This window comes from Chroicocephalus ridibundus, chromosome 3 (assembly GCF_963924245.1).
Source record: "Chroicocephalus ridibundus chromosome 3, bChrRid1.1, whole genome shotgun sequence".
Lineage (NCBI taxonomy): Eukaryota > Metazoa > Chordata > Aves > Charadriiformes > Laridae > Chroicocephalus > Chroicocephalus ridibundus.
The window spans coordinates 57,629,636-57,643,328 of record NC_086286.1 but is presented as its reverse complement, the minus strand read 5'-3'; the positions used below and the strand labels follow the sequence as shown (position 1 = coordinate 57,643,328).

The window sequence follows — 13,693 nt, the reverse complement described above, 5'->3', positions numbered from 1 at the left end:
TCACAGAGCCACTTTTGTTCATGCACACACCTAAGTGAGCACCGAAGGATACACTGGAGACCAGAACTTGACAAAACCTCGGCTTTGGTCTTCTCACAGACCAAAAAACTGACATGACAGTAGGACATAGAAGGATGCAGCTTGCAAAGATGCAAGGAGCGAGGCTGAATCTCAGCCTACTATGTATGCAGACAAGCATGGACAGATGTGTTTCTTTTATGTGTTTGGAGGCATGAACCATCTATGGTTGGGAAGTTTGCCTGCAAAGTTAAACACTGTGTGTTGCAGACACTTGTCTGCTCCAGGGCAGACAAATCTCCACACTGACAGGTATTGCATGGGAGCCTGGGCCATTGCTTTTAATGTTAACTGCCGCGAATCCTCACGGACTCAGGTAGAAGCCTCCCATATTCCTGAAGCAAGACACAACTGACCGAGTTGTTAAAATACATACAAGAGAAAGAAAAAAAGTAAGTTTTTGAACACCTTCCAGAGGTTTTGCTACGTGTCAAAAGGCAAAGTTTTGACTCATGCTCGCATGTGTATTAGAAAGCAGCCCGAAGCCCTCTCCTGCTTTGTCTTCAGGTTGTGCAGAAGAAAACTGAGGAGGCAGCAATTGGTCCCAAGGCATGTTCTAAATTCAGCCCTTGGGGGATAAAAAAAGTCTCTCTCAAAGGGAAGTGGTTTAATGAATTGAGAGAGCCTCTCATCTCGTTTCGTTAGATGACTTCATTAAGCACATAAGCGCTTATTTGTGTAATTGAATTAATCTAAGCCATTCTTCTTCTCTTCAGAAGCTGCACTGCTCCATACCCAAAGCACCTTCTGTGACGCTGATAGTTTGATGCTCATAAGGAAGTGCAGCCTGTGCCGCTCTGTAACAGCAGCAGACCTAAAGTGGGAGGCAGGAGAGGAGCAGTCCTGCTCGTCACTATCGGCAAATGCCGTCTTCCTCATCCAGCAGCTCCTGTGGATGGCAGGGGCTGCTAAAACAATAAAATATATAGTGTTTGCCTATCGTTTTAGTGTGCTCAGCAGCATTGCTAATCTTGCTTTCAGGGAGCCACTGTAACCTATTAAAATTGCTCACACCTCAAGGTGTAGTAGGGTGGCCCACAATATTTCCATGTTCTTCTCTTTTTTTGGCTCCGTAGAGTTGCTAAGACCTGAACAGACCTGGAAGCTGAGCTAACCTCACCTCTTGGTACCAAGCTAGTTCCAGGGGGCACTCTGGTGTACGGCCGCGGGAGCGAAAGGCGGGTTATGGTAACACTGCTAGCGCTGCACGGGAATGGCTCACCGTATGGTTGAGGTGGCATTCCGTCTTGTTTTTAACCAAGATTGAACCTGCGAGAGAGGCAATTCGGTTTCACGCTTCGAGGCAGAGAATTGGCGGTGGGCTTTTTGTTTGGCTAACTGCAAATGAGCCACTTAAATCAGAACTAGTGAATGCTAGTATTAGGTAACAGCTTACCCATGCTTCAGTAAAACATAAAAACTTCCATTTTTAGTACCTGGTGAGTATATATTCAGTATCATAAGAGTCGGTGGAGCCAAAGAACAAAAGAAATAGTAGCAGATCGACAGTCTAATTCTCAAGTGTGTCCTCTTTAAGGCAGGATTTGTGGACATAAACACAGATCTTGTTTTTGTAAACTTGCACAGCTGTATATGTGTTTTGTGGCTAAATGGAGAAATACAACTCGTGGGACTTTCAGAATATCATATGCCAATATAATGAATGCACAAGTTGCCAGGGATGCAAAGCGCTCTGCCTATCTGGGATGGGATCCGCCTCAGAAGAGCCAAGTGTAGAACTTCCAAGCCTATGCAGGACTCATCTCAGAGATGGTGAAGTTAAAAGGCTCGATTCAATAAACAACAAAGCTGTTTGAAGTGCAAAATTGCAATCTCAACTCACCTTTGTCTCCTACTCAAACCTGTCTGGTCTTGGAAGCAACTAATCCCACCAGGCGTCTTTCTGTTTGACCTTAGGCACCCAGAGTTTTTATGAACTCCAACCACAGCCGTCTAAGCAACAAGGTTCCCTTGAAATAAGACCTATGGCTTTGTTCTAGTCTGACTCTTTTTTGGAAGCATTCTAATTCCATAAATGTCCAGAAAAGTTTTTAAAGTGGTTTCTTTTTTTGTTTGTTTGTGGGGGTTTTTGTTTTGGTTTTGTTTTTTTTTTTTTTTTGGTGGGGAATATTATAAGTTCATTTACCTGTGTAAAAATTCTTCTCCTGCATGATCCGGGCTGAAACCCACTGGAAATGACAGAATCTCAGTAATAGCAGAGCTCTGGGGTCAGGGCTTGAACATGGCTAGTACACTTACAGCTGTAAGCACAGTCACACAGGCATAAATTCAGCATAAACTCATTGCGTTGCAGAATTGAAGGAAAAAAATAATGATGTCCATTCATGCAATGAAAGACTGCAGTGCCTGCGAAAGGCAAGCTTAAGAGCAAATAAGACTTTTGCTTTATATTACTTCCTGAATGTTAAATGATTACCCTTTAGTAGTCTGACGAGGTAGCGCTGGTGGTACGTGTAATGTTACATTCACAGATTTTAAGTCTCCATGGGCTTACATGTGAACCTTCTGCTCAGGCATGAAGTTTCTTTTTGTAAGTATTAGTAGCGAGAATTTTAACACGTTTCTCCCACGTCTCTTTTTCTGCTGCAAACACTTCACAGTGGAAAGAGAACTTTTAGAGTAAGGATACGTATGTGTGTGTGGGGGGTGACGGTGTTTGGTTTTGGCAGTGGCCATGGTGGTTAGCACACACTGGGATCAAACGCACCAGCAAAACGCTGAGAGCAAGAGACAGGGGCTTTGTGTTACAGCTGCTCCCAAAGCAATCCTGGACCACAGCAGCCTTGGAAGGGAAGCAATACCCCTTCCAGCTGCAGAAATGGCAGGCGCTCGGGCTTTTTCATGTTGTGCAGTGTTTGTTTTGTTTTTATTTCTGTTTTGTTACTTGAGAGACTCTTGGAAACGGCCTGCATTTGAGCCAGCTGCAGTCCCCGGGGCTGAGCTGAGCGCCCCGCTCCGGCCAGCAGAGCAGTGCCCTCTGCTGCACACCACAGCAGCAGCCCGGTCCTCAGCTGAACCCAGAGATATTAATAGAAGAAAAAAAATTAAAAGTTCACATCTGACACGCTCCCTCATTCCCACGAAGCATTTGCCACGTTGTACAGTTCTGATGGGAGCGTTGCCTGAGCGGAACCGGAGATTCAGCTGTCTGGATCCAACCCAAACGACAGATCTTTTGTTTGCTTTCTCTTTATGTCATTTCCAGAGTTAAGCTTCCGGTTAACAACAGCTAATGCAGGCACAGCCCACCCTTGTTACTTAGGGCTAAATCCACACAGGATTAATTTCCAGCTATGGTGCACTGCTGCCACGTGGACCTGCCAGCACTCTGGTAGGACGCTAAGCATACCCATTAATTACACAGCAAATTTAACTAGACCAACACTAAGCGAGAAGTCACTCAAGTGAGCCCGAAGGAAGTGCCAAGAGTCACGTCCTGAGGCTCCTTTGCCCTAAAACCTGGACGCTGGCATCTTATCACAGACTGCAGAGATTACCTGACTGCTCGGGAGCCACAGCCGCCCTCTCCGGAATGAGGGGAGAACCTCGCCAGCCCAACAAAGCAGAGCTGCGTTTGAAAACCAGGTTTGAAATCCCTTCTTGCAGGCAAGAGCTGTAACTACAACTCCAGAGCATTATGCTCATATACTCTTTCTCTGGTTCCATCAATTTTTAATTATCCCATTGCAAAGAGGAAATCCCCCAAGGGGAGACCTGGGAGACCTCTCGCACACATGCCCCTGAGCCCAGCAGCTGGGCATTCATGGGAGGTAAGAGACAAGGTTTGGACAGTGATGATTCACATCCCACACAATCACATTTTGAGGGCTGCTTCTAGTCCTGGATTATCAGGGCTTTTAATCTTTTTATTTTTTAACCTTTTTCTCCTGCTGTGGGTATGTGTTGAGAGTGCTTACAAGGTGAGGAACTACAGTCTGGATAAACTGGAGGGACAGAGGCTGGGAAACAAGCAAAGAAATTAAATAGCTGGACACTGCTACCAGACCAGTAAATAGAATATATGTTAGCTAAATTAAAAACAACCAAAAAAAGAGAGAGAGACCAAGGAAATTTATTTACTTTTTATCTATGAACAGTATGACATATAATTATAGACAAGTTTTGATACACAGGAAAACCCTTTTGTCAACCATTTTTTTTTTTTGCTAAATGTAACAGCACAATAATCTTTACACATTCATATTTTGTTTTTCCTTTTTTTTTTCTTTATAATACACAGCTTTCTTGGGTTGAAGCAAACTGCAGGACATATTGAGTACTGGTATATTACAGCTACTTACATCATTTAAGAACAGCAAATGGAGAAAAATAAGTTATTTAAATATTGATTTCATATACAGAAAGTGCAACTTTGTTAGTTGTTACATAACTTGCTTGACAGTTTTGATTCCCCAAAGGGCGTCAATTAAAGATAAAAGTATCTTGGACCAAAAGTATTATTTATTCTAAAAATAATACAGTACAACTGCACAGCTGTGACTTGGTGAATCGACCACTATTGCTGCTCTCAGAGATGATGACCTGTTTGAATAATGCAACGTTTAGTGCTTCGGATCATGCTCCCAGTCTCCATTCAAAGCCAGGCTCATAAGAGAGCACAGGGAACTCCGGGCGTCACTGCCACCTGGGTAGTAATAGAGGGTTATCGATCGAAGCTTACGGTTATGATGGGATTTGGTAATATTATGGGCTTGCTGCTTCTATCGTTAAATAGCTGTCTGAGTTACAACGGTACAATGGATAGATACTTAACATCGTTAGCCTGAGCAGAGCAGATTAGGATTCCAGCAGCAGGTTTCTTTCGTGCTTCCCAAGAATTAATGAGCAAACTTTTGCTTAGAGCACTGAACGGTTGCAAGAAAATGTAAGAGGTTATGGCTCTCATACCGCACCGCCTCACCTGCTCGGGGGACGCCACAGGTCACTGAAACCACAGCAGGGAAGCTCAAACACTGAGAAGCTTAAGGCTTTTTTAGATTAAAATATAAACTAAAATTGTAATTCAAGTAAGACCACAGAGCACAGTCTTAAAAAGAAAAAGAAAGCAACTCTTAAAACTCACAAATCCCAAACTGCTCACTCTAGTCCTGATGGGTGTGATTTGGTTTCCCTGGGCTACGTAATCATTTAAGAATTATGGATTTACAAAGAGTTTTTGGCACACAGGTTCAGCTTATTCCCATAATTCTCCTTCTGTTAGAGAGAGGGAAAGTAGTTAATATGGGAGAGCTTTATTATGTGACTTGCCTTCCCTGCAACACGAGGAAATTTGTTTCCTTTGTTATTGCATATAGCCAGCTTGGACTTTTTCCTTGCTCCAATACAGCTGCTGTCTACTTCTACTCAGTTCTGGCCCCTGCCAGCAATCCCAGGAAGTCTCAATACTCTTTCCACCTCCTGCTTACTGATAGTCGCCATGTAAGCCTCAGAGAGGAACAACAGACAAATCATCGTCATTATAAAGACACTTAATTTCCCCCCCCCCCTTTTTAGATATTCACCAGCTGTGCAAACCACTTATGCTGTATGTTTCCTGATGCTGTCATATTAAACATGCTGATTATCCACACACCAAGGAGAACATTACAGAAACAGATCCAGAGGAGCTTTGCTTGAGAACAATTTCAAGTTACAGGTCAGTGGCTAAGCTGCCTTCACATGACAGTGTGCAGCAGACAGTGGTGAAATACGAAACAAGGGAAGTAAACCTAGCACCTATCAATTCTACCAGGAGCCAAATGGATTATCATCTGTAGTAAAATGCATAGTTCATCTGACTTAAAACGTGACCATGAAAGGACTATATATACTACAGAATCATGGAATAACCACAATTTTTTATTCATCAATCTGAGAGCAATTTATCAGGAAAAAGTGTTATTAGCCTGATATGAGGCTGGGATAACTGAGGCACCAAACAAGTCAAGTGCCTTGTCTGGTTTTATACAGTAAGCTGATGTCAGAACTGATACTGGAAACAGCCACACGTCCTGGCCTGTGCCCAGGTTTCTGTACTATCTCCCTTTATCTGCCGGAGTAAGCTTGCTCTGTCTTCCATGGAGCATTTGCGCTATAAGAAGCCGAAGGACACAACATATATAGACCCCAAACAAAAAGCTAGTTATGTGCTATTCATGATAATCTGTATTTGGTATATAAAACGTGTACCCATATAGAAAAATAAAATCTGTCATTAGCCACATATGCGAATGGAACGTTTTACATGGATTTAGTCAGAAAAATATCATTACATCATGGAAAAATGGTTCATCACATATGCCAGAACAACGCTCTCTTCCAATGAGAGGTAACATTAACGCAGTCATAAGGGATATCAACTGTTGTAAAACTACAGTGTAATTGATAAGACTATATTGGATTTTTTTTTTCACCCATGCAATGGAATTACTGGATCTGATGATGATGTCTATGGGACACAATTTGCTTTTCCGATGCTTTTTATCTCCCACAAGTGAATTTTCATTTGCAGAAACCCACTGTTTGGAATCGATACGGTCAGGATACCAAGTCAAAGCTGCAGCATAATGATTGACAGTATAACACAGTACACAGAATATGATTAAATGAAAAGCAGTTACATATATACAAGGCAGTATATCTTGGAACAGTTTAGTAACAACAGTAAATGCAGACTGTAGTGAACAAGAAGTTAAGCCTGACAACCGAAACCTAGCATAACCCTGCATTTGTAAAAACATCTCTACAACACAGAAGGTGTTATGATGAGGCATTTTATAGAAGCTACTTCAGCTGGAAATCGCCCTAAGTGCAGCTGAAGGGTGACAGGTTGAAACGAGGCTTGGGAAACATGAATACAGGCAAGTGAACACTAAGTAACTGCTTAAAAGCTTATTTTAAGGCAAATAAAAAGCTGATTGCTAGAAAGCAGTTATAAAAATGACCTCAGCTCTGTACAAATAAAAAGAAGCTTTCTGACTCTCCGTGGGTTAGTTGCATTGGAGTGACAGAGATGGCCCATACTGAAACCTAATTCCAGTCCATTGACTTTGGCCTAGCTAAAGGCTTTGTGGCGTATGGGGACCTATACCAAGCAACAGCAAAGGTGACCGGGGGGCTTTGTGTTCAGCTCTTGACTGCTAAAATAACCAAAAGGCATTTCCAAATTTGCACCTTGGCTTGTACCTTGTCTTTAGGACTGACTCCAGGTACTTGGAACCTAGATGTACAGAAGACCCCCAACCTAAGGAGCTCTCCATAGAAACGGGGCCTATTTATTAGTATTACTTTCACAAACTTGTGGAAAATGTGCAAGGGTCCCTTAATTCTGTGAAGCTGTCCAATTCTCAGGCCAACCCTGTGCACTTTATGAAATAAGAGTACTTTACAAGGGAGTGAGGGGGGAGGGAACTACCACATCTGTGTTACCTGGTGGTTGCTTCTCTTCTCCTTCAGTTGCCAAAGACAGCAATAGGAACATTTTATATCCTTTGAAGAAGATATCTGCCTGTCCTTGGGAGCCGGTTCCTTGATCCCTTTAGCTATGTGAAGTAATTAGAACAATATTGGTGCAGGAAGAAGCAGTGGACTCTCGACCAGGCAATGCCACACTGTGGAGCATGTTAAATTGCCTCTGGATCAAGAGGTTTGAAGAGTCTTGCTGCTGCCAGGAGCTTGCTTATGTGCCTTTCCTCTGTGATGCCAGCTTCTTGAAGGCAAGTTTGTGACAGAGAAGGCACTTTGCTCAGTGTGTTGAATCCTGCTTCTGTGAGCAGGCTGGAATACATAGGTAGACCAATGGAAATCAGCCAGTCAGATACAGAGGTGATAAGTCCCGGGGATACAGGTTTTCGGCAAATTTCAGTCAGCCCTCCACTTGGAATCTGGACAGTAATGGAAAAAAAAAAAAAGAAAAGAAAAGAACCCTTAATGTTAAACATAACTGCTTGTTTTACAGCAAGTCTTCTTTTGTTTTTTCTTCCAAACTGGTAGAATTTCATAGCAGCTGTTTCAACTTCTCTCACGTCACATTTATCAGTATGAGAGTGGTGTGGGTTGAAAGGCTAAGACCACTTGGCACAGGAGCAACGGTTTTGGCAATGCAGATGCAGTGGGCAGTATCCAGCTGCTTGGGTGACCATCATGTGCCAGTCTGAGTTAGTTTGAGATCAGCAAAAAATACCCAGTTACAAGACTTTCCATGGTGATCCATTTAATTTCTCAGTAAAGCAAGCAAATATTAATTTTGCCTACTAGCTGCTCAGACAGACCAAGTTCTCACATAAAAAGCCATGAAAGCTTTTGACTGTTTCTCCCTCCTGCATTTGCTAAGGAGGAGTGGACAATCGTATAGCTTGAGAAATGAAAAAGGAGTGTAAACCCTTTCAGATCTCAGTACAGAAGCATTTAATACATGCCACCTTTAGTAAGCAAGTCTCTGTTACCACTGCCTGCAGTCTGCTTAGACTGTCAAGACTATTTTTGAGTCAAGAGAGAGGGCTATCCGCTTTCCTTTCAACTACTAACTGTCCTCCTTTGGGACAGGAGGAGGTGCCTCCTGCCCCTGTAGTACCCCTACCTACATTGTACCTGCTGGGTGAACGCAGGGAGCACTTTTGCACTTGGACTTTGCAGGTATCTTTCTTTACCAGTAGTCAGTCCTTTTAAAAAGTCTGCTCATAAATAAGAAAGCCTGGTTTATGGAAATACTCACTGCCATGCGATGCTGCTTCCTCAGCTGTTTTACCCGGATTTGGTCCATGTTTGTGGCAACATCCTTTTCAGGCTGGTCTAAGTCTTCAGAGTACCTCCGCACCAAAGCCTCAGGAATGCCACAGCGACCATGCTGAATGTTCCCAGCCAGACACAAAGGAGAGAGAATAGATGAAGAAAGTGTATCAATACAGACCAATCAATGCAAAGATAAAGAGAAGCAGGATAGGAACAAAAAAGAGCTTTCCTTGAGATTCCATGAAAACTGAGAAAACAATCCCTAAAAAGGAAGGACTGGACCTTAGGACTCCTTCCTCCCCCAAAAGATGTCCTAATCACAATATTATCAACTCAGATTTTCTTGGAAGCACAAAATCTAATCACGACTTCCTTTTTCAGCTCTAATTCCCCACACAAACAGAGAAAGAGACATTTCCACCCCCAGTAATACCCAGGTACGAGTGGCCTGAAAAGATGAAGGTTCAGAATAAGTCCGGGATTTCTCAGTCCCCCCACAACCCAAGAGTTACTTTAGGCGTAAGGCTTGATAGCCAAGACAAACACAGTTACAGCATGTCTAATGTCCCAACAATTTATGGTTTATCTAGGCTAGTTACCCACAAAAATACAACAGATAGAATAAATGCAAGACTACCACTGGAAAGACTTGGAATGCTACTGGAATAAAAATCTTGAAGCAATGTCCTCCACTGACCTTGTCAGAGTATGGTTCTTCAGTGAGATCAATGTCTTCAGACAGCAACTTGTTTTCTATTACCATTTCCAGATCCATTCCCCTGCTACAAGAGACTTTCCTGGCTGAAGCAGGACCTAGCTTTACCACATGCTGCTGAACACTAGCAGTCTCTGGGAGCTCTGACAGCCAGGGTGGCAGAGGGCTAGAAGGGGTACTGGGCTCCTGTTCAGAAGATGTCCTATGGACAGGTACTCCGTGACAATCAATGGGAGTGGATGAGCTGGTCTTTTTTACTGGCAAACATGGTGCTTCTAGACTTGAGTGGTTCCCACTTGCAGACACGGGAGGATGATATAATCCATTAGAAAGGCGTTCTCGGCATTTTTTGGCAGGGACAGGTGGCGGCTGAGAAGGATTTTTTGGTTGCATTCTTGCCTCATTTGTGCCTTTCTGCTCAGCTTCTAGACCTCCCTTGAGGACTGGAGCATAATCAGCCCGTGCGAGGTCATGAAAGCCTTTACTTTGTATTTCCAGAGGCGTCCTTGTTGCAAGATGCATCACTAAGGCAGGCTGAGCTTCACAGTTTTTCAAGGGGAACGGAGCAGGTTTTCCACCTGCAGTCTCCATTACAGAGCAGTCCAATTCCTTAGCCCTTCCCTTCTGAGAACTAGCAGCTCCTTTACCCTGCTTAGCCATCAAGTCATCCACCATACAGCTGCCTCCCCGCGACTGAGGTGGCAGGGCAGAGCCAGTTGCCTTTTTTGCTATATCCAGTGAATCCTGAGGAAAAGAACCTACTTCCTTGCTAGCGTCCGGTAGATTAGTATTGGATTCTCCCTGGAGATCATCCAGAGAGTGAGATCTTGGCCACGTGTCTACACCCTGGGGGCCATCCAGAGTTTCATAGCTCCGACAGACGGCAACTGGGAGACTTCTACGGTTCTTTTTCAGACCCGTAGCAGCTGGAGGTTTTACAGAGCTCTTCAGAGCACGATGTGCACAACTCAACCGGCCTTCTTTTTCCCCTTGCTGTATAGTTTCTATTGACTTGGTCAGTGGAAGAGTTGGATAATTTGATAGCTGGTTTCTGCTGAAGTCCTTAAAGCTATGCTCGCTTGCTGATTTTGAGGGCAGAAGACAGGTCCTTCGAGTTTTACCTAAAAGCAAATAAACCACAATCCAACTCTAAATGTACAAGAACTCAGTGCCATTTTAAGCATACGAATTTGTGAGCTTCAGCTTTATTAATGAAGAACTGGTAAATGTGACCACGTAAGGAAAATACATTTAAATACTTAATATCCTTCCTACTCCTCAACTTGCAGAGATTTGAGTTTTAGCTCATGTAAACCTTTTTCAATGTAGAAATAGCCAACAGTTAGAACTAATACCTATTTTTTTTTTTTTTTTTTTTTTTTTTTTTACAAAAAAAGATCCTGCTTATTCGTTTTAATTACAAAGTGTGCCAATAGTGTTATTTTATCTTTTAAATAAGCAGCGAAGTATTTGCAATGGCAAAACCAGAGTGCAAAAAGGTATTGGAAGGCTGGTTTTGCACCAGGTCCCTTTGAAAAGTTACTTTTAGGGACAGCAGAGTTTTACGGAAAACAGTCTTATACTATGAGATGGAGAAGTGTTTCGAAAGGGAGTTTCAAGTGGGTCTAATCTTAATGTTATTCTCATGTCATAGTGTTTTACTGAAGTGAAAGGTCTTAAGAGGTGTGGTGTTTTACTATAACCGCTTAAGACGAGATGACATGAATCAATATGAACCGCATGTTCTTTGTAAGCTTTATTTTATATTTTTATGAGATATGCACCACTGGTTTTAAACAGTGAAGTCATAAAATCTGCTTGACAGAAAAATTCTGACCAAAATGACAGAGCTCATCAGAGTATTCATTAGTATGAAATACAAGGTCATTTCTCAAATACTGCAGAGATTTTTTAAAATTTTCTTTTTAACAAGATAGAAGTAAATTTGTCTCAAACCAGATGACCTCTCAGAATGACAGCACATCCTGAACAGGGTGACAGGGATACTTCCCCCCATGTACAGTAAGCTTTCTAAAATCAGGATAGATATATAAAGCTTGAAATTTCTTTTTCCAATAGAAAAAAAAAAACCTGAAACGCCCAAACCAACAGATTTGGCTAAATGGTATCAAAAGTCTGAATAATAGGCAATCAATAGCTGCCCATTAAAGGACCAGTTACTTTTAGAGATCTGAGTTGTTTTGCCAACTTAATTGGAAGTTAGCAAAAGTACACCATTAATCTGGTGTACTTTTAAGCAGTAGATGCTTTCTTCTCATACAGCTTGCCTTCAAAGCTTTATCCTGAAAAAAGATCAATGCTTGGCTTTTGGGTAGTACACACTGCTCGCTTTGAATATGAATGAACCCATTTAACCTAAAAGAGAAATAGATTGCTTTCTCTCTTTCTCTTGCCTTTTTCTCTGCTCAAGAAGTTTAAAAAAGAAAGTATCCAGAAAAGTAGCAAAGAAAATGGAGGTTACTTTTGAAGAGAAATAAGGAAAACATTCCCCGCAAAAAAAGTTGGTTGCATTTAGTGCTATGCTGGCAAGGTTATCCTATCTAAAAATCACAGTGTGCCTACAGGGATGAATGCAAGCATACAGGAACTCCTTTCTCACTTCTGAAAATAACTTACAACCATATTAAAAAGACATGCATAAGAAACATCACATTTATTTTTTAGTGCCTTCAGGCACTAATGTCAATATGCAATGAGCATAGAAAGGAGTGTTCTCTTTTCATTATTCATATTTGCTAGTACATGTCTAACTTGGGCAGTAATTCACAATATTGTCTGGGGCTTGCTGTCACAGCTCACCTAACATAATCCCTGTACCTTCTTTTCAACCTGAAATGTTGATCAGGGGTTACGCTGGTTTTAGGAAAGCACACTCGGGACACTGAAAGAAATTTTGTGAGAAATGCTACTACTGTGCAATATAAGCTCTTACTGAGGCCATAAGGGTATCTAGTACACAATGTTTCATTTCTGTAGAAATGGGATATGTCCGTGTAAAGCCAGTAGCCTGGGAATGGAAAAAAGAAGAAAGGGGGAATAGGAAAAGTAAGAAGAAAAACACAACGAAAATGAGAAAAGAAAATTTTGGGGAAAGTAAAATCAATTCTGTAGTTCATTCCAGCCCTGTTTTGCATAAAAATACAAACGTGGAGGGAATGGGAGGAAGTTCAAAACATTTTGTCTATAAAATCTTTAAGCTCTCTGCTTCAAAACAGTTTGGAAAAAGTGCTGAGTTCAGTGTTGTTGTTTTGTACAAAGGACAGGGGTTCAGAATGTAATTTCTCTTCCATAGATGTAAGCCAAGATCAGGAGGGCAGCTGTGATTTCTCTTTTTCTAGCTATTACTATACTTTCCCTACTCCTGACTGCCAGGTGTAACTTCATTATGCTTCTTAGACATCAGAAAGGAAGGTAATAGTTCCTGAAAACAGAGTTTTAAATATGTTTTTAAGTTGTTTCCATAAAGTGGAGAGCTACATAAACAATGTCCACAAATGTAACACCCCCTCCCTAGATCAGAAAAAAATAACGAAAACAACAAGGGTTAAAGAGTATACCTAGTAAGGTTTAAAAGACATTTTTTATGTTAGCATTTTTGATAATAATTCATTTTTATGATTCCGTGGTACAGTTAAGCAATCTAATGCCTTTCATAGTGCTGTCAACCACAGTAGCATCTCTGATCTAAATGTCTGCAGAAGGACACAGGTGTCTGGGTGATAACTAAGATAATGAAGGTGGTCCTAACACAAAACAAATGTAAAGTTTATATTGTTTCCAGGTTCAGTTCGAGCGACAGGCATACTTCCAACTCTTTTGTTTAATATTGTGGTGCAGGTTTTGTTAGAAAAAGCACTGTCCACCTCTCATGACACTTCTTGCTACTAAAATATAGAGAAGGAACTTTTCTATTCCGTGTCATAATCTGCCACAGAAGAAATATCTTCGGGAATATTTCCAGAAGTATCAGAGCTACACACAGCAACACATTTTCAGTGTTTCTCTTAATATTTTTCTCCTGTATGGAAGATCGTCCTCAGAAAGTGAAGTAGTCAAAACCAGACACAGAATGCATTCAGTGGCCTGTCCAGATCCCAGATTTTATTAACTTCGTTTTGGCCTTGCTTT

General features: G+C 41.8%; 1 protein-coding gene across 5 annotated transcripts in view; it reads right to left on the bottom strand.

Annotated features, from left to right (window-relative positions):
• Nucleotides 1–4,155: 4,155 nt before the first annotated feature.
• Nucleotides 4,156–13,693, bottom strand: part of SASH1 (SAM and SH3 domain containing 1) — a 567,620-nt gene continuing 558,082 nt past the window's right edge. For all 5 annotated transcript variants that reach the window (XM_063329265.1, XM_063329267.1, XM_063329266.1 and 2 more), the window contains 3 exons: nucleotides 9,527–10,665; nucleotides 8,813–8,944; nucleotides 4,156–7,982 (listed from right to left, as the gene is read on the bottom strand). In XM_063329265.1, the coding sequence (XP_063185335.1) occupies nucleotides 7,722–7,982; nucleotides 8,813–8,944; nucleotides 9,527–10,665 (1,532 nt within the window). In that variant the 3' untranslated portion in view covers nucleotides 4,156–7,721. The remainder of the gene's footprint in view (nucleotides 7,983–8,812; nucleotides 8,945–9,526; nucleotides 10,666–13,693) is intronic.